A 20,797-nucleotide genomic window follows, 5' to 3' on the forward strand; every position below is an offset into this window, starting at 1 on the left:
TTTTATTTAGTGCTTTGTTTTATTTTATTATAAGTTCACAGATAATATTACAACCGCCATTTCAACCAAATGTTTTAACAAAAGTAATTAATAAGAAAATAAAAGTAAAAATAGGCGACCGAATGGCGTAGTGGTTAGTGACCCTGACTATTGAGCCGATGGTCCCGGGTTCGATTCCCGGCTGGGGCAGATATTTGTTTAAACACAGATATTTGTTCTCGGGTCTTGGATGTGCCCGTAAAATGGCAATAGGCCCGCCCCCTATTACATTGGGACTAACATAACACTCTGGCGAAAAGTGGGTGCAGCAATGCACCTCTGCCTACCCCGCAAGGGAGTACATTAGTACAAGGCGTGAGTGCGTGTTTTTTTTTTTTTTTTTTTAAAGTAAAAATAAGTATAAATCATAAAAAAAAACAAAGAAATCATACCTTACAAAACAAAAATAAACAGCAGGAAAATGGAGCTCGTGCATAGAAACGGAATAGGGACAGTGAAGGACGGATATATAGGAAATCTCTCTCTAACCTAAATGCAAACTTTTCACTACCAATGGACGCGAGTATAATTTGTTTTTATAAAAATCCTCTAAAAATAAGTAGGAAAGTCACTCAAACTCACTCTAAGAAACAATATGTAAATTTCTTTTATATTACAACCTAACTAGATACCTACATACTAATGTGTACTTACGGCTAATAAAATAAGTAGAAGAGATTCAGTGCAAATGTTTTCTTAAAATTCGACAACTGAGCAGTAGACGTGAAGTAGAAGGCTTTATAGAAAACTATTTCAGAAATAGTACAATAAAGACCCTGAACGCCCGGCGTTTAAAAACACCAATTAAATATTACAACCTTCAATAAGTTTCAGAGATTCTTACAACAATCAGATCAAATCAATTCCCTAGCTACACGTATAAAAAAATATCAATTTAGGCGGGCAAGTTCACCGTCAAGCCGTGGGCCAATCACTGCATCGGTACGAGCGTACTCGTCGCTGATTGGCCTTTCATGTGTCAGATTTAGTTTTCGATGGCACTACGTTTAGAAACTAGCGCTTGGACAAGGTTGGGGTTCGGGAATTGGGTGAGTGTGCTTGGAAGAGGTTTAGTGAAGGAGGTTTTAGACGAGCGTGGCGAAGGCCTGCGAGGCCGAGTCGGGCTGGCCCGTGGAGGGTGGCGGGCGTCGCTTGCGCCCGTACTGTCCGATGAACGAACCGTCCTCGTTCATACCCGCTGAAAATGTACGGCATGCTTACAGGCTCACGGACAACACATGCTAAGGTTACAGGGTAAATTAAGATTGAAAATAAAACGGGATGGATAAATGCAACTCATGACGATTTTAGCAAAATTAAAGTACAAGCAATAATCGCAAAACAAAAGTTTAGTTTAAGAACAAATTAAAAACGATTAAATTAAAAGAAAATTTCATCATTCTGTTAAATAATTTCAGTACAACACTGCTCAGACACAGAGATATCCTAGTAATAAAGAGGATTTACTCTCGAGGCCATTTTAAAAACAAGACCATAGACAATAAACATTAGTTTCACACACAAAGAGGTTGCATACCTGTTTCTCCTTCGCCGTACTCGGCCATGGAGTCCGTATCGCTCTCAGGGTGCTTCGTGCCGCTGCTCATCGAGTGACGAGACTTGCTGTCCAAGCTGAAACAGGAGGGGGGAGTAAATGAATGAATAAGTAATTAAAGTTGATCATTGTTGACTGATGATGATTCCAGTAAAAGCTCAGTTTAAAAATAGGTAAAATGTCCTACATTATCCATATTGCAGCACACAAGACCCTGATGCGGACTCTGGAATTACTGTGTTCTACTACCTTACCTAATTTGGTAATGAAAACAAAAGGGTGCAAGGGGGTGCACGAATGAAGTTTCCCCGAGTGAAGTAACAACTTTTATTTCCGGCGCACTCTGACTGGCTTATCTTTCGACTCAACCCTCGACGCGTTTGAGTGTGTGTCACCGTCGCGCTAATAAGAACGTCATTCAGTGGACTGTTACGGACCGTTTAGACTGTAGTTTATGTTATTTGTGTACTCACGGCTGCGTATACTCCTGGAAGGGTCGACTCGGGTCGCGCCGCCCGTGCTGCAGCTCCCTCTCGTGCACGTCGTACTTGCCGCCGCGGTTGCGCCGCGCCACGCACACCAGCACCAACACTAGTAGAAGGAAGGCGAGAGCTAACATCACGCCGATGAACCAGCCGGCGTGAGCCATCTTGTCGTCGCGCATTATTACTGGGCCGTCTGTGGGTGGAGCAAGTATAAGTTATGTTATAAGTTATAAAACATTATGAGCATGTTAGATGTAATGAAAATGAACTGCGTCATTATATTCTTAAGGCGAAACTAAGGTTGCGGTCTAGTGAATAAGGGTGGTTACATAGAGAATCGGGTTCGTGAGTGAGCGCTTTTGCATAATCAGGTTACCGGTACAGGTAGATACAGGGAACCCGATTCTCTATGTAAGCACCCTAAGCTATGTAAAAACATAGAATTCACTTGAAATAAGCTCAGCTATGATAATCTTACAGAGCTTGAAATATAAAAGGAATTATGTATGAAGATTGACTGTAGCTTCTGGAACTTTTTACGTGACAATTTATGATAAAATCTGAAAAAGAGGCTTCTCAAAAGAACAAAAAGTAACACAAAATGCACTCACCAATAGTAGTATCCACTTCTTTAATCTCACTATCTCTGAAGTATTCTCCATCGTGTGCAGTAATCTTGACCTCGTACACCTGCCCTGGCTCCAGCCCGGTCAGTACAGTATAGTCTTCATCCGTCACTTCATTAGTCTTCATCCAGGCAGGATGAGCCTTCAGACGGTACCAAGCGATGAAGTGCGTCCCCGCATGACCTTCAAGACTAGGGATCCAACGGACGAGGATATGCGCTGTGCCTTGCTTAGCAGGCAAAGTTGAAGCTTCGAATATCGGCACATCAGGGATTTTAGTCTCGACCGATTTGGTGGTTTCTTCGACAAACATGTCTTTTCCTTCGCCGGCACGTGTTTTGGCCTTGATGATGATGCGGTATTTAGTGTTGGGCTCGAGTCCGGCCAGCTTTGCGCGGTCGAATTTCGGGTCGATTTCCTTCTTCCTCTCTTGGAGCGAACCAGTCGCTGTGCCTATGACCTTTTGGTAGTAGATTTTGTAGCCAGTTAATATGCCATTCTCGCGTTCTGGCTTGTCCCAGCGAAGCAACATGGCCGATGACCCTATAGGGTAGGCTTTGAATGATCGTACCGATTCCGGGGTTCCCTCAGGAGTCACAAAGCTGACGACCTCGCTCACCGGTCCATTGTACCTCTCATTATACGCCAACACTCTCGCATAATTCTTGGAATACGCCACCAGATTGTTAACAAGCGCCGTTTTCGAGTCGGGCTTGTGTTTGTACTCTCTGATATCGCCGTCATCCGTCCAGGTCTGTATCTTGTAGCCCTTGAAGTGTCCCCGGATGGACTCTGGTGTGACAGGGTTCCATGAGAAGAGCGCGGTGGTGGCGCTGGTCACTTGGACCAGGGTGAAGTTGGTGGGGGCCTGTAGCGGACTGTCTTCTCCGGACCAGCCGATCACTTCTACTGGAGCCACGTTGGAGGTGCCTTTGGAGTTCACTGCGATTACCTGCGGATTGAAGAGATTATAAATTGTTTGTCAGTACAATAAGAACTAATACAAAAATCTGGCTATTGAAATTGATGATGATAATGGCCTACCTCCAGAGCGCTCGCTGGCCTAACCACGGGAGAGGCTCGATTAGTGCGTTGCGCCGCGTCGTCAATGGGGCTCATCATAAAAATATATAAAAAAAAACGCAGCGCAATGCACTAAAAGGGTTTCGCCCTCGATGGCATTTTATTCGACGACACACTCCACTCCGGCGGAGGCAGTAAACCAGCAGGTTTACGACCGAGGCTTTGGTAGCAACCAAAGCCTCGGTCGCAGGTTCGAATCCCACCCCCACTGACCTTGATCTTGTACGGCTGGAAGGTGGGCGTGTTGCGCACGAGCAGGCTGGTGCCGCGCCACTTGCGCACCAGCTCGTCCGTCCACGCCTGCCCCGAGATGTTGCGCCGGTACGACACCAGGTAGTAGAAGCCGGGCCGTTGTGCTCGACTCACCTTGATCTTGTACGGCTGGAAGGTGGGCGTGTTGCGCACGAGCAGGCTGGTGCCGCGCCACTCGCGCACCAGCTCGTCCGTCCACGCCTGCCCCGAGATGTTGCGCCGGTACGACACCAGGTAGTAGAAGCCGGGCCGTTGTGCTCGACTCACCTTGATCTTGTACGGCTGGAAGGTGGGCGTGTTGCGCACGAGCAGGCTGGTGCCGCGCCACTCGCGCACCAGCTCGTCCGTCCACGCCTGCCCCGAGATGTTGCGCCGGTACGACACCAGGTAGTAGAAGCCGGGCCGTTGTGCTCGACTCACCTTGATCTTGTACGGCTGGAAGGTGGGCGTGTTGCGCACGAGCAGGCTGGTGCCGCGCCACTCGCGCACCAGCTCGTCCGTCCACGCCTGCCCCGAGATGTTGCGCCGGTACGACACCAGGTAGTAGAAGCCGGGGCCGTTGTGCTCGATTTGCGGCATTGGCTGGGGGGGAAAGGGTGATATAATTAGTGAGTGGCAGAAAAGTAATACTAATGCAATGTTTCCATGATCAGATCGTGCGACTTTAGCAGTTACGAGCTCATTAATTTTATGTTCAATACGTGCTTTATATCTTACGAGTGAATTTGATATGCTACCGATTCTAAGCAACTCAGTTAACACTGGCTTTCCTTAACTTTATTTGTGTAGATTATGAAGGTTTCTAGTTGACTAATTTATTCAATTCAACATATGTATATACATTACCAAGATTAAGTTTCATGTGACTAATAAACAACACTTCATTATCAACAGCACTACTCACCGACCAAGAGATGACCATATTCGACGGATCAGTGCCCTTCCCCTCCACATTGTCCGGGTTCTTATACGGCACGTCCGGCTGAGTCGTGCAAACTTCAGAGTGGGACGACGGCATCGACGGCCCGATCTTGTTCCACGCGATAACCCTGAACGTGTAATTAGCCCAGGGGCTAAGGTCCACCGTCCACGAGGTGTCGATTGCGGGCACGTTGTCGTTGGCGATGTCCCAAGTGTCGGGCGTGAATGTCGTGTTGTACTGGATGGAGAATCTGAGAATCGGCGCCCGGTTGTCTCCTTTCGGTGACCAGCGCAGGGTTGCCACTTTCTCGAAGCACTCGATGCCGGCTAGCTCGGGCGGGTTGGGTTTGTCTGTGGAATTGGAATAAGGTGATTTAGTAGGTATATGTTATTTTTAGGTATGAAGATTGTGTAATAAATAAAGTATCGACGCTTTCTGGAAAACAGGATTTAAGTTGTCATCTGCCTATAATATGTGATGTGTGATGTATATTTATGTTTAGTTTTAAGAATTTCAAACACAATTATCTTTGTTTATGAATAAATGAATATGAATATATTCTGGAATATTCTTTAAAATAGTTGTTGCTACAGTATTTCTCTAAAAACACTAATTTCATCAAAAAAAGCCAAATTCACACTAGCTTCTTAACCCTTTATAAGGCAGAGTAAGTTCAAATATTCCATTTGTTTTCGACCTTAAATCGATGTCATACAGTTTAAAATATGATGGTCATATATCACCTAGAGCCTATAAAAGCAACCAATAGCAATCAAACTAACCTTGAACAGTCAGCGTGGCCTGCGCGCGCGCCTCATCGATCGCCGTCTTCGCGATACACGTATACTCCCCAGAGTCCAACTCCTGCGTATCCGATATGAGCAGCGAATAGTCATTAGTCATTCTGAACCGGGGTTGATTCTCGAAGTCGAGCGGCTGGTCCTTCTTCAGCCAGATGATGTCTAGTTGCAGGGAGTCGTCTGCGTTGGCGTTGCAACGGAATGTTGCTGAGGATCCCGCGGCTACTTCGTAGTGTTCCGGCTTGTCTGTGATGACTGTGCGCTCTGGGGATGAAAGATTAAGGTGGTTAAAAGGGGTTGGTGGACGGGTGTGAAATGGGATGTGATAAAATTGATTTTTTATTTATTTATATTGAAGTACGGCTTAATGTGGAAAATACGTTGCACATATGAGAGTATTCTGAAATAATACTGCATTCCAATCGGCCTATTTAAAGCGTCCTCACACAAATATAAATGACTTTTTAGTTGAAATATTATTTTTTAATTTGCGCAGCTCAGTTTAGTGCTTTCACGATAGCATTATTGTACGCGCAATAATACATCCACTTACTAAAGTGATTGAGTTCTAGTGGTATTTGACTTTTTTGGAAAATAACTTTTTTTTAAAATTTTTACTTACTCTTAACAGTGAGCGAGCCGAAGGCCGAGGTCTCGCCGAACTTGTTCTTGGCGTAGCACTGGTACGTGCCCACGTCCGTGTACGTCACCGAGCGGATCACCAGGTCGCCCTCCGTCGTTATGTTGTATCTGGAACATACATACAAACAGTTATTATTATTATTATTTAACTCTTTATTGTACAAATATTACACAGTTACACCATTGGAAGGAACATATAGATATAAAGTTAAGTAGTCCATTTAAATGTAATCGTTGCAACGCCGTAGTGCGGATCCAATTTTATTTGTGTCTGATTTACTGGCTACTTATACTTTACTACCACTACTATTATGTCAAATATACAACCATTTTAGAATATGTAGGTTTGTTTGTCGAACTTATCTTACATATCCAGGGTGTTGCAAAAAGGGTATACTAAGCCGAAAAGGGCTGACTCAGGGGGTCATTCATTCTTTTATTCTAAGAGTTTTGGAAATTAGCAAAAAGTCACGTCCAACAAAGTTGCTTTGGAAAAGGAATTTTTATTTTCGTGAATTTCCAAAACTTGTAGAACAAAGGTTGTTCAGAATAGCCCCCTGAGTCACCCCCTTTCGGCTTAGTATACCCTTTTTGCAACACCCTGTATTATAAACGCGAAAGTTTATAGGTATGGACGTGTGAAGCAAAATTACTGTTTACAGGAAAACGACTGGAGAAATTTTGATGAAGTTATGTTTGGTATATGCAGGAAGCTGACAACCTGGATCATCTAACAGGCTTCTTTTCATCTCGGATTTCACACGGGAAAGCTTTTAAGAAGAAGCGAAACACGGGCAACAGCCTGTATTTCATATTTGACAGATGTCATATTATGCATCTACTTTAGAGCCCTCTCACGCACGGCGAATTTTTGCCATCTGCCCGGGCAGAAGCCTTTGAAACATTTGGTAATGTTTGTACCTAGGGTTATAAAAAGTCATAGATGGGTCGCGCGTCGCGCACCACTCACAACGCCATTCGTTAATTCGGTCGTGTGAATATCCACTTCCACCCCTGTGTGTCGATAATGGATTTAATATGAGTTGCCATGTTACATCCATTATATTATTATTATGGCTGGGACTGTGGGACCGAAGCAACAATGACGTGGGGAAATTACTTTGCCAAAGTCCCCAAACATACGGTTAAAAGTAGAATAGCAATTCATATTTATTTCCCGATAGATCTAAAGCATATCGAAACGTAAACAAATGAAAACCTTTCTAGCCACAGTTAAGAGGTGGTCAAAATATACCTAAGTACATAAATTAACTTCGAAATATGGATACCTACTTCAATGAAGTGAAGCAAATAAACTTTATTACAATTTCAACAAATAAATAATAGGGTGATTAATAGCATCGAAACACGCAACTGTAATATCGATACTTCACTGTAGCTTGAATATGAATATGTCCTAACAAATTTGTGCAACAATATAAGTATTATGAACTGGTAGATTAAAATTATTATTGATTATACATTGATATTGATTCTGAAGGCAGAAATTTTAAATTTAGCGATGTCAAAACCTTAACTTCTTTGTTTAAAATTCGACTCTATGATTGTTTCCGTAAATGTCATTTTATGCTAGCAAATTTTTTAGTTTGACAGCGTTAAAATTAGAATTTCTGCCTTCAGAATCAACATCATTGTTTCAACAAGGTATGACTTCATTAAATAGTTTTTACATTTTGTTATATTTTCCTGCAAATAGCCGTAAGTTTATTTAGTTGTAAACTTTGAATGGTCTCTTGGAAACTAGCTGTGCGTATGACACGATTATAAGTATTATAACTAATCTAGCGCTTCTTTTACCACATAAATGCCGTAACCGCAACAATAACAGTTGCTTACCGTTCCATTACCTACAATGTAAACTTTGTAAAAGGACAATTTACAATCATCTACAATACAAATTATACCTTTGATTGAGAATATTGAGATGTCCTGAGTCCATTAAATGTATTACTGCATACTAGCCAGTAGCAAACTTGATTCCCCTCTATAATTGAGTGCATTAATTTATTAGCTAGTACTTGTTTATGTACTTATATCAGACTGAGATCTTACGATAACGAAGTAACAAGACTGTATTAGCTGTTGTATTAGGTACTTAGGTTACTATGAGCATTGTGCACTAAACTAAAAACGACACTAGACTAGACTCATAGTTAACTTTTAGGCTTTGCATCGCAAGTCGCGTCCCTCATTCCATAAGGTATTCAACCACCAGGTTGAGGTATGGATTGTTAGTAGAAGCTCAACACTTTTTAAAAAATTTGGTATGTAGTAACTTGACAGCCTGAATTACACAGTACTTTTTATCCAGGAATTCCCACGGGAAAACCTCCTAAGTCTCAGCTTCCATCAAAGACACCACTATCTCACCTTCCTCCAGGGACTTCAGCCCCATCCTTGATCCACTTGATGAGCGGGCGCGGCGCCCCGAACACGCGGCACGCCAGCACCGCCTCCGACCCGCCCACCTTCGTCAGGAGAGAGTAATCTCTTCCAGTCAACCCTCAACACCCCACTATCTTACCATCCTCCATTCCCTTTACAACTTTAAAGGCGAAGCGAAGCTCGCGGTAAAATTTAAGTAGCTATCTCTTCCATCAAAGACATCAGTAACTCAACTTCCACCGGTGACCTTGGCGCCATCTTTGATACACTTAATGAGCGGGCGCGGCGCGCCAAACAGGCAGTTTAAACCTTGGGGATAAGCACAACGGTTCCATTCGAGAGAACCAGGTGCAGGTATTTACACCCCAATAGAGAATAGAATAGATAGAATCCATCAAAGACATCAGTATCTCACCTTCCTCCAGTGACCTCAGCGCCATCCTTGATCCACTTGATGAGCCAGTGCGCCTGAACAGGCAGTTTAGAATTCGGGGATATGCATAACGGTTTCATAAGAGAGAGCCAGGTGCAGGTACTTACACCCCCACAGAGAAGAATAGACAGAATCCATCAAATACATCATTTTCTTACCTTCCTCCAGTGACCTCGGCGCCATCTTTGATCCACTTGATGAGCGGGCGCGGCGCCCCGAACACGCGGCACGCCAGCACCGCCTCCGACCCGTCCACCTTCGTCAGGTTGCCTGGACCCTCTTTGACCTCTGGGGGAATGGCTGTGGGTGGAATGGGAGGGTTAGTTTTGGGGTGCGAGTGAGACTACATCATTGTTTGTTGAATGGAATGTATAATTTTATATACCAATTCTTACGATGTGATCTTGTATTGCGATTCAACTCAACTGTGATTGGAATACCTCGAGGGATATTCAATTCAAGTAGCTGTATGTATTTTGCGCATCACCAAACGGTTTCTCGTAAGTATATGGTAACAATAATGTTGCGAATTAAATAGGTTTTAAGGAAAAATGGGGTACACACGTATTTTTTTATAATGACTAAAACCATACACATACGTGGAAACTTATGCAATTCATTACTTCAGTTGGGATATTTACTGATTTTTGTACTTATAGTATGAAACAATGTATGTAAATCTAAGCTTATATACTTTCTTAATACCTAGCAACAAATAGCTCTCCTACAACAAACAAACCTGCTAGCATTAGACTAGAGCCAGCAAATTGTGGTGTAGGCGTGTGAAACTCTGCCAGCGACACCGGTTGTCGTAAGGAAACTACCAATAGACCGGCCTTTACAAGTCACTGACTTATGTTTATGAGTGACTGTGAGCTATGACTATTTAATAGTGGAAAATCTTTCAGAATATCCGTATCGTATCGAACTTGGGACTCCACTATGCATACTTGCATTTTACCATTCAACTAAGTACGCGAGATATGATTTGATGCTAAGTTCTATAATAATATAACTATCCCCCTTTTCTCAATTTAGACAAAAATCAAAAGTCTCACTTATTTAATGAAATTATTGCTTTCTGTGTCAGTATGATTTAAATACGGACGGTTGTCATTTAAATTTCCATAACTAACCATCTACTTGACATAACTTGATGTGATAACGTCTTTAATTAATCATTTCCTTTACACTGAAGGTAACTAACAGTTTACTGCATTATCTGCGGGCACTGACTTGCAGGAAACATAAAACTGTAATGCGTTTTTTATAACGTGAAATGTGATAAGTATGCAAGCATTATTTACTTAGACCGCCATTAAAAGGGCCCAGTCAGTAACTTCTTGTTATTGTAAAATCAGGAAACAATTCGCGAAGATTGATACAATTTTTATCTCAGTCTCGCAAGTTACATTAATGAAAGGTTCTCCTTTACAAACGCTCGCTTTTAAAAATGGTAAGTAACGGTAAACAATGTGATTATATTCCATAGGGGCGCAGTCCTCTATTGATATTGTATAAGCTGCGCCATGACTAGGCGTAAACGCATTATTATAACTGACAGATTTAAACTGTCTGTTGTATTCTATATTCTATATTCTGTATTGACATTAAACTGAATCGAATTTAGCTATGTCTGTACCTATGCAGTTATATTTTTTTATGAGTGTATTACTTTAACTTTGAATGTTCGCATAAACAGTAGCAGTTACTGAAAATGAACTTATTTATGCTGCGTTGGAATTAGACAGCATAAGAATAATATGAACTATGTTCTTTTATATTTACATCCACAACGCAACCTAGATACTTGAAAATCATAACACTTCATTCGCTACATAGCCTTAATAGCATTCCAGGAAGTATTGTCCACCAGTATCGACGTTATAATAGCCCCATATCTGGGTCAAATGTTTTATAGTTTTGCATTCATTTCGTTTGCGTACGTTGGAATGATTTTTCTTTCAACGTTTGATTGCATTCAGTTCCTATAGGATACCTATTATACAGTCTGACTATAAATTCAGAGATATCAATAGAATGTTAAGCCAAAAAGTATCTCTCTCATATTGAATTCCTCGGGAAAATAAAAATATACCTTCCAAAAAAATTATGTACAATTGAACAAATTCTGTAGGTAAGTATAACAATAAACAAAAAAAGAAAAAACCAAAAGATACTCACACTGCACATTAATATAAACATCCTTGTACACGTATCCCAGCGAATTCGTAGCGTTGCATCCATAGTTCCCCGTATCATTCTTCACCAGGTCCGTAATAATAATCGAATCAGGGTTGACTTGTCGGCGTGCGTTGGGCGGCGCGCGCTCAATGGGCCGCCCGTTGTAGATCCACTTGATCTGGGGCTCCGGGGTTCCGTCGGCCTGGCAGCGGAACTCCGCCGTCTCGCCCTCAGCCAGGTTCAGGAACTGGGGTTCCTCCGTGAAGATTGGCGCCGCTGTTGAGGGGGAAAAGGTGGTTAGTTGGTTTGTAGTGTTTTATAATCGGGAGGATTGTGATGGTAGCAAACACAAGGAAATGTTGTGCAGTATTCTTGTGTATTGGGCTTTTAGTCAGGGGCATGAATTTTTTACGAATATCTAAGTCGTACTTAAATCCAGGACTGGCAACAAATTAATTCGATTCATTTATATCTCAGCAACAGGGTAAAATCCAGGGTGATAAACATCACGCTTTCGGAAACCCTTATTAATACAAAGATTAATATTTTAAGTTACGGATACTAAAGCTGGCCTGTTTATTGATCATGAATATTCATGAGCTACGCTAACGACTTATCGGTATTAATCCTAACTAATATTATAAATGCGAAAGTAACTGTGTCTGTCTGTCTGTCTGTCTGTTACTCTTTCACGACAAAACTACTGAACGGATTTGAATGAAATTTGGTATACATACGGTCTAGACCCTGGGAAAGAACATAGGCTACTTTTTATCCCGGAATTCCCACGGGAAAACTTTTTAAGGCGAAGCGAAGCGCGCGGGGACAGCTAGTATTAAAATAAATATGAACGCCGTTGCTCTATTAATTTTAATATACTATTTAATCTAATAACACCGGTAGATCGCGGTGACACGTAGTTTGAGTAGATAGGTTTCGTTAAAAATGGAATAATTACACAGTAAGTTATTAAGTAGTGTATTTTATGACACTAGTACCTACTTATCTGATAATACGTGAGTACTAGACGAATTTTCAAATTTTATATATGTATCCAAGTCACCCCGGGAAGAGTCATGAACCTATCAGGGGTGCTATTCCGCACCCCTGATAGGTTCATGACTCTTCCCGGGCCCTTTCGGTCAAACTAAAATCATGAGGGGGCACCAACCGCACCCGCAACTATCAAATCTCTTTCTCCCCTAATTGACATGGGACATATTTCCCCAAATTTCATTATACAGACCGCACGGAAGCGGTAATCCTATTACGAGCTTGAAATGTAGGGTCAGGTTATTATTTAGAATCAATTGAGGGGCCCTTAGCGTAGCGTAATGTGTTTATCCCTGACGGACGACCGCCGGACGAGTGTCTTGGTCTTGAAACACAGTTTAATAGTGAGTGACGATGCTTTATACATTTGCGATTATTGCTGGATACATTTTTCAGTTTCTATAATGTATGTTGTAAAGGGTGTTAGAAAAGATTGTACGTGCTCAGTACTGCACAGCTTTCGGATTACAATACGACTTTTAAACACCCTTTATAATGCTGGATAATGTCTTAATTTAATTCATCTCAATAATATGTTTATAACAACATTCATATAATATGTACAAAAGGGCAAATCTCATAAGTAAAATGATGAACATTATCTTCTTTCTTAACATGTGCTGTGACCGAACTCAGACCTAATAATAATTGGGTTGTTGACCACTTTGATTTGGTCGATCCAGCAGTCAAAGACAATTCAATATCAATTATTGTCATAGAAGTTGCAAGGTTGTAACTCACTTATACATCATAGGTATATGGTAAGTTATTCCATATGAACATTGAAGGTAACCTTGAATTAAATTGCAGATAAAAAGCTGAGTAAAAAATATTAGTACATGCTGTTTTGTATCGACAACGACTTTTTATTCCATCTCAATACAGTCACATTGTGAATATTATTGACAAATTACTGGTTAGTGAATGACATGTTATCAAATGACAATGATGGAAGGATGATTACCGAGCATTTATAATCATCATCAGTCTGCTGAACAAACGCATATCCTAAGAATGCTTATAAATTCTACAGTGAGAGTGTATTTATGAGCATTTTTTCTCTTAAAGCTGTAAAACCACACTTGCGTGTAAGGGTATAAATGAAACCCATCGTTTAGCGTACGACACCACATTATGGTATTTATGAGGCTAAGCTGAACGCTCACGCGAATTTATAATTCCCTTATTGCGGTGTCAGCCGACATTCGTCAAGTTAGAATGGGTCATGTAGGTTCATAGATACATAGAATAGTGATATAGTTTCGTACATCCTTTTAGAGGTCATAATTTATTTTGCACTTTGGTATTCGCAATTATAAGAAGTGTGTTCTTTCGCGTCTCAACTAAGAATCACCATTGATATTGGTGATAGTTTAGAAGCTATACATATAAGTGGAAGGCACTAAGTTTATTTCCTGAAATTGAAAAGCTCCGTAGGCATACCTTTATACTTCATCAGTTCATAACATTAGTCCCAAGCCTTATAAAGTCGGGCAAATACGCGGGCAATAGCTAGCATCTAATAAAAGTACAGAATTAGGTCGCTAGGGAGTGATTTCAGTCATGTCAACACACACATCGTACTGTGTCCACATTCTACTAATAAGTTGCACGTAATGCGTGATTGCGAGTTTCAAAATGAAAAAAAGAAATCTCATCCTATTCATCTAACTAAAGTTAAATATGTAAAATGCGCATTCTGGAAATAAGCTGAAGCAGAAATAAGACATTTATAGCGCCACCAATTTATCTGCGAGTGAAAGCTTACACCACTCCGACAAAAATGTATACTATTTGTGATTCAGATAAATTGAATTTAACGCAACTTTACGAGTACATAGCTTCATGTCAACAACAACACTTGAAAGCTGCGTTAGGTGTTAGCAGAATGGGCTGTTTGATATAACGGCGGCCTACATTTCTGTCGCCAGCTATGCAGTCATAGCCACTTGAGTTAGTTCAATTTTAGCCAGTTTCCATTTGCACTTTGCATTGTAATTTACTCGGTAATGTACGAGCATTTTGGCCTGAAATAAGCTTGTTTTAAACTCAGATGTTGCATTGAACAATAGGGAGGGATGGTTTTGCTACACCAAACGACATTGAATATAGTTTCGGTTTATTGATCGCTAATTGTAGGGTTATCAATAGTTCTTATTTTTTGTAAGTAAGTAGGTATTGTTTATCGCTTTTTGCATCATCACTTTACGAACTACGAGTATGTACTTATAATTGGTACATTACTTACTTATAGGTACTAGCATTATATTCTCAATCTCGTTTTGAATCCAATCCCCGTTTAATTAATTAAACAAACGTAGGGTAGTTAATGGAAAGTTTGACCTGCTGAAGTTGTTATCGCGGTGGTAATCATGACCCAGTTGGCACTCAGACCTAGATGCACTCAGTAAACCCGCACAACCTTTGCCTTTCGTGTCAAAACAAACCCGTAAAGATATCATAATAATTAATTAACACCTCATTAATCATTCTGCGGTCAGTCATTCATACCTACTGATTTTCACAATAATGGAGCTATGGTATGGTATGGTATACTTATTACGCTGTATGCGCAGGTGAGCTCGCAGCTGTCGGACGCGCAGCACGGGTTCCGCCCGGGCCGCGGCACCGCCGGCAACTTGCTGCATTTGCTATCCTGTGTCATACCCTCGGTGGATGCAGGTAGGCAGGTAGATCTAGCGTATTTCGATTTCAGGAAAGCCTTTGACACGGTGGATAATGATATACTCCTTAAAAAATTGGCACGTGTGGGTTGCACTCCACATACACTTAAATTTTTTGCTGACTATTTAAAAGATAGGCGTCAGTACGTGGACTGTGGGGGTTGCATATCGGAGCCGTATTTCACAAGGTCAGGAGTGAGTCAGGGCAGCAATCTGGGTCCCCTGCAATTTATCATTATGATTAATGACTTGCCTGAAGTCGTAAGCAGTGCTGTTTGCTTGCTCTTCGCTGATGACCTCAAGCTAGCGCTGGAGGTGGCGAGCGACTCAGACCATCACCGCCTTCAGGCAGATATAGAAGCTGTAGTCAAGTGGAGTCGTGAAAATCAGCTTTATTTCAACGTGTCGAAGTGTGCCGTTATTAGCCTTAGTCGAGCGCGAGCCCCAAGACACCACCAATATATTGTGGACGGGACGCCAATGCAGCGAGTTACAGAAGTAAAGGACTTGGGACTTAATATTACAGCAGATCTACACTTTCGCAAACATATAGAGCTGGTTTGTAAGAAAGCGTATCGCAACCTAGGCTTCTTTCTAAGACAGGCTCGAGAGTTTACAAACATAGTCGCAATACGGGCCTTATACGAGGCTTTGGTTCGTAGTCACCTGGAGAGCAACGCGATTGTTTGGGCACCTCATGAAGCCAAATATAGCTTCATGCTGGAGCGTATACAAAATAAATTTGTACGATTTGTATATTTAAAACTTTATGGAGTTTATCCTTTTTATCCTCTTATGTACCCTACCTTGTTTGTCTTGGGTATGGTGGGGTACAATAAGTTGGTGGTTAGAAGGGAGTTGGCAATAGCAATATATGTTTTTAAATTGTTGCGTGGTAGGGTCCATAACCCTGGAGTTTTGAGCCAGGTTGGTCTGTGCGCAGTGGACGGGCACGCGCGGCGCCGACGCCGGCCGCGGCTGCTGGCGGTGCCGGCGGCGCGCACCAACCTGCTGCAGGAGGCGCCGCTCACGCGCGCCCTACGCGTGCTAAACGACACCGCGGATATTGTCGATATATTCACCGTTTCCCTGAATGAGTTCACAAAAGTAACATTGGCTGTATTATGTAATTAGTTAAGTTTTTTATAGTTTATAGTTGTTTGTTTCACTGCACTACTGCATTAGAATAGTTCTGTAATAGTGGTGTAAGTATTTTGTAATAATAAATAAATAATAAATAAAAAAAATTATTTTGCAGGGACATTCTATGCGTAGGTTTGACTTGTAGCAGTGATCTCTCCACTATCCACATTAACCTAGAAAGGCTTTTCTCGTAATGCAAATTTTCCTAGCTCGGCCCCGATCCATCGTAGTGGCGATAGCAAAATAAACTTTATATGTAATTGATAGTTACTTAGCTTGGAAACTTGGTGATCATCAAGTCAAGACACCTTTTTATTATTGATCGTGCATTGATAATGAGTTTTTAATCCATTTAGTACACGGGTGAAGATTGTTTCGTATTGTATATTAATGAAATGGTTTACTTTTAAGTACTTACTGCTTAATTCAAGAGAACAAGTCAACCAGGCATTAGTTTTAGTATAGTTACCTATATCACGTAAACCTAACTAAGCTAGTGTATATGAAAGCTGTTATCCAACAAGCACATAGCTTCCTTGCTTCCACGATCAAAGGTAATAATAACTAATAAGCGACTTTGCTTACGGGAAACTAGTTTTCCCCTGATGATATAGCGGCTCGGGAGCTATATTTAGTGCAGAGATCCCGTCTCTTGATCCATTCGCAGATTATAATCGAGTCTATACGATACTTCTAGGTTCTAATCATGACATTTTTAAATTAATACAAATATTACAGGAGTTTAAACTATTTCTGTATAATGTTCGAAAGTAGAATACGAAAACCGATATACGATAAAGGCGAAGTGCAACAAACATACCTACAGTAAAGGCCAAGAGTTGTTTATTTTGTAGCACGTAGTGAAGTAATTAATTTTGACAAGAGAAGTGTGTTTACTTGTTCCATTTCGAACAATCCTCTCCGCAAAAATAAATACAGCTTGCCAGTAAAATGAACTAAATATAACAGAAGACCAAACATTTTGTGATTTACTATTCTGAACCTTGTTAGTAGGTCCAATGCATAGGTAGGTAACAGCTAGTGTATTTATAAAACCTAGTAAAAACCAGGGGTTTTATCAATTTGACGGTTATAATAAATATGTGTGCGGAAAAGAATCCTTGTCTGTCACACATAGGAAAACGGGTAGAAAACGGATTGCGTGGGAGTCCCGGGACACCGTCCGGACCGACGACCCTTAGAACGATATAGCCGGCCGTAGTTGAATGAGTTATATGGTAGTGGGCTGTCTCCTTCGAACATAATTAAATACCATGGTATTTATGTGTATGATCTGGCTTTCTTTCTGATTCATATCACAGCAGCACCATTGAAAGCAAGTTGATAGAAGATAGCTCATGGGATGGTTTCTACTTGAAATGAAAATCGTTCAAGCCAATCAGAAATAGTAGGAGTAAAGGAGAAACCATTCCTTATTGGGAACATTTTAGGATCTTTTGTATTTTAAGATGAAATATGAATGAAATGATCGGTACAGTGCGATTCGCTACACCATTCAATATGATGATAATTTAATGACGACACACTTGACAATGTTCTTAGATAGGGACAATTGGAAGCTAAAAATAGGGCAATCATTTTAACGACCCGCCATTCAGCCTATGGCTCGTCGGTATTGTTTGTATTATGTAACACTCGCTATTCCGCCGGGATTCCGGGCTGGAATAAAGTAGCATTAGGTATAAATAAATATAACAATGTTTATAGACAATTGTGATATGTTTTGGTCTTATTTTAGTTAGGTCACTTTGATATAGACAGGGGCTGCAACTTCTACTAGCATAGGTATAGTGCGGACCAATATTTCTTAAATTCAAAATCTAGGCAAAAAAACATCCCTTCTACAGTGACTGTAATTAGGAATACATGTTTAACTGTAGTTTTATAAAACGACACGACAAATGGCACAATTTATTAATGATGAAGTTCCCAGACCGTGACTGCGATATTTTGGCAAGCGCCGAACTAACGGAACGGTTAGAGGAAGTGCTTACCTAAATCAGATATCCATAAATGGTTAACTACTCCATTGTATGGCACAAAGATGTGCATAGGTACAATTACAACTCATTTAATACATATTCAAGTAGATATATGGCTGGAAACCATATCAATTTGTTTTTAATTCAATAATTATTTAGTATTTTTTTATAAGTAGTGACAACTTTTTTTTTTCACTTTTATATGAGTGAAAAAATACTTTTAAGACTTTTTAAGTTAACATCTCACTTTTTAATATAAATAACGTATCTTGGCTTGATTGGCTGTTCATAAAGCACTTATAAACCCGTTGTATTGTTTGTTTATATTGACACTTCTACTATCATTTCATGATTCATTATTATAGTCTCTCTACAGACATTATCAAATTCTTATCTGACTTTTATGTAAGTATTCATGTTCTTTTTATTTATATTAAAATAAGCTTTGCGATGTAAAATATTGTTGTTATCGGACAAATATAAATAAAGATGATTCATATCATTTACAAAATAGTTAAAACGCAATTGTTTCTGTACTTTTGGGCGTGCAGTGTTTTTGAAACGGTGAAAAGGGCTACTTTTATAGCTTAGAACACATACCTACTTAAACTGATAATCATTAGAACTGAATTTATGATGTTTTAAATAGTCTCTCCCGAAGCCCTGAAAAATAGACCACCTGTAGCGGACACAAACATCTTTCGCCGACAGGGAAATCCTCACTCACCTTGTATATTGAGATTGATCGAGTACGTCTGAGCCGTCCCCACTCCGTTGCTCACTTCGCAGGTGTATGTCCCCTGGTCTTCGTACCCCGCACTCTTGATCACCAGCGTCTTGCCGTAGTTGTCTTGAGTGACTCCTTGTGAGGAGAGGATCGAGCGACCGTCTTTCTTCCATACCGTTTGGGGGAGAGGCCTGTGGATTTGGTTTGAAGTTGAAAGTTCTGCTGGATTTCCTAAGATTACGGATGGAGTTTTAGGGTAGCTTTGAACCAAAAATTTTATCACAATTAAAACTATTGCTAGCTTGCCTTGTTAGCGTAGAGTCAGATAAGATGAATATATTTTATCACGTTTAAAAGTTTTGTGCAAGTCCACCATAGAATGATAGATGCACTGGTGGATCAAGTTATCCAATTGGGTAATCGTGATTAACGATGCAGAGTGTATTGATGCGGTCGTGCCCCTATTTGGTGGGATGATCTATGATTGGACTGTAGAATTATAGCTTCCACTTCCGTTTTCAATGAATGTTTATAAAGCGCACGCTGTGACCTTGACATTTCTTACATATTGTACCCACCATTCAAATAAATGGGACCAAATTTTTATGAAAAGTTTTCAATCTAGGATTTTTCTGAAGTCTTATCTTAAAATAAAGTAATACATAATAATAAACAATAGCAACACTCACGTTCCGCCATAAATACAGTAGAGTTCGACCTTCTTCCCTCTCAGCCCGACCTCGTTCCTCCTCGTGGTATACTGGTGTACCGGCGCGTGTTTGTTCAGCCCCGGCGCTATCCCCGTCTGCTGCACAACCAGGAACACCTTGCTGCCCAACTTGTACTCATTCCTGAACGACGACTTAGCCGCACAAGTGTAGGCGTAGTCTTCAGATGCGTCGTGTCGAGTGACGTTCGAAAACCACAAGTTCCCTTCCGGGTCCAGCGTCATACGCGAGTTGTTGATCGTCTTCAGCTGTCCCTGATCTCCTTGCAACATCCAGTAGACCATAGGCTTGGGCCAGCCGTCTGGCGGCTGGCACGCTAGCTTAAAAGGGTAGCCTTCTTGAGCTGTTTGGGTTTGCTGCTGGCCGTCGGATTCCTTGAAAGAGTTCAGCTCAGCTTTGCGTAAGAAGACGGAGTTGGAGGCGGCGATGCCCCACTCGTTCTCGGCGAAGCACTGGTACTGTCCGATGTCTTCATCGCGGGGCTCCGTGAAGTACAGGGTGCCGCGGCCCGGCTGCTGAGAGATTCGCTTGTCGTAGCTCGTGTACTCGAAAGCTTTGCCGTTCTTCTCCCATCGGTATCTGTTAGGGTTGAAGGGAAATTAGACCTATATTCAGAGGTATAGTAGGGATGGTCCAAAATTTCCTAAAATTAATAGAGATATTTATGGCAGAGATATTGGTAAAGATAAGCTATTCGATACTCTAAAGATAAAATTGAAAGGTGCATTTGTAAAGTTCTGACGCTACAGTATTTGTAATTGCATCGGATGCATCATTGGGTCGGCGAAATCGGTCATGAATGTGGGTAGACCGCCTACTGGAGTTAGCATTACACATCGCCTCACTACACTGTTGTAGTATCTCATCTTTGCGTAGTAACTGTATGCATATTATGGAGGATGGATGACATTATGCGATGATTAATACTATTTACTCATGCATTTTTATCTTGACTTCGTGACCGAATAAACTAATAATATTGTAGTACCAGGATGAGTAAGCTTCCAGGACATAGGTATTTCATAATTCCAA

General features: G+C 41.1%; 1 protein-coding gene across 4 annotated transcripts in view; it reads right to left on the reverse strand.

The window, feature by feature from the left end:
* LOC119692429 (neuroglian) overlaps positions 1-20,797 on the reverse strand; it is a 35,076-nt gene that overhangs the window by 3,850 nt on the left and 10,429 nt on the right. The window contains exons 4-15 of one of the 4 annotated variants that reach the window (XR_007268259.1): positions 19,727-20,344; positions 19,038-19,228; positions 11,428-11,703; positions 9,402-9,543; positions 6,385-6,512; positions 5,745-6,026; positions 4,945-5,312; positions 4,155-4,622; positions 2,691-3,657; positions 2,068-2,272; positions 1,577-1,671; positions 432-1,237 (exon numbers count right to left, since the gene is read on the reverse strand). Coding sequence is in view for 3 of the 4 variants with exons in the window: in XM_048633059.1 (XP_048489016.1) it covers positions 1,577-1,671; positions 2,068-2,272; positions 2,691-3,657; positions 4,155-4,622; positions 4,945-5,312; positions 5,745-6,026; positions 6,385-6,512; positions 8,796-8,878; positions 9,485-9,543; positions 11,428-11,703; positions 19,038-19,228; positions 19,727-20,344 (3,740 nt within the window). In the remaining variant the exon portion in view is untranslated. Of the gene's footprint in view, positions 1-431; positions 1,238-1,576; positions 1,672-2,067; positions 2,273-2,690; positions 3,658-4,154; positions 4,623-4,944; positions 5,313-5,744; positions 6,027-6,384; positions 6,513-8,795; positions 8,879-9,401; positions 9,544-11,427; positions 11,704-19,037; positions 19,229-19,726; positions 20,345-20,797 lie in introns of all 4 variants that reach the window. The other 3 variants (XM_048633059.1, XM_048633060.1, XM_048633058.1) reach the window with 3 other exon arrangements.

Source organism: Plutella xylostella, chromosome 5 (assembly GCF_932276165.1).
Source record: "Plutella xylostella chromosome 5, ilPluXylo3.1, whole genome shotgun sequence".
Lineage (NCBI taxonomy): Eukaryota > Metazoa > Arthropoda > Insecta > Lepidoptera > Plutellidae > Plutella > Plutella xylostella.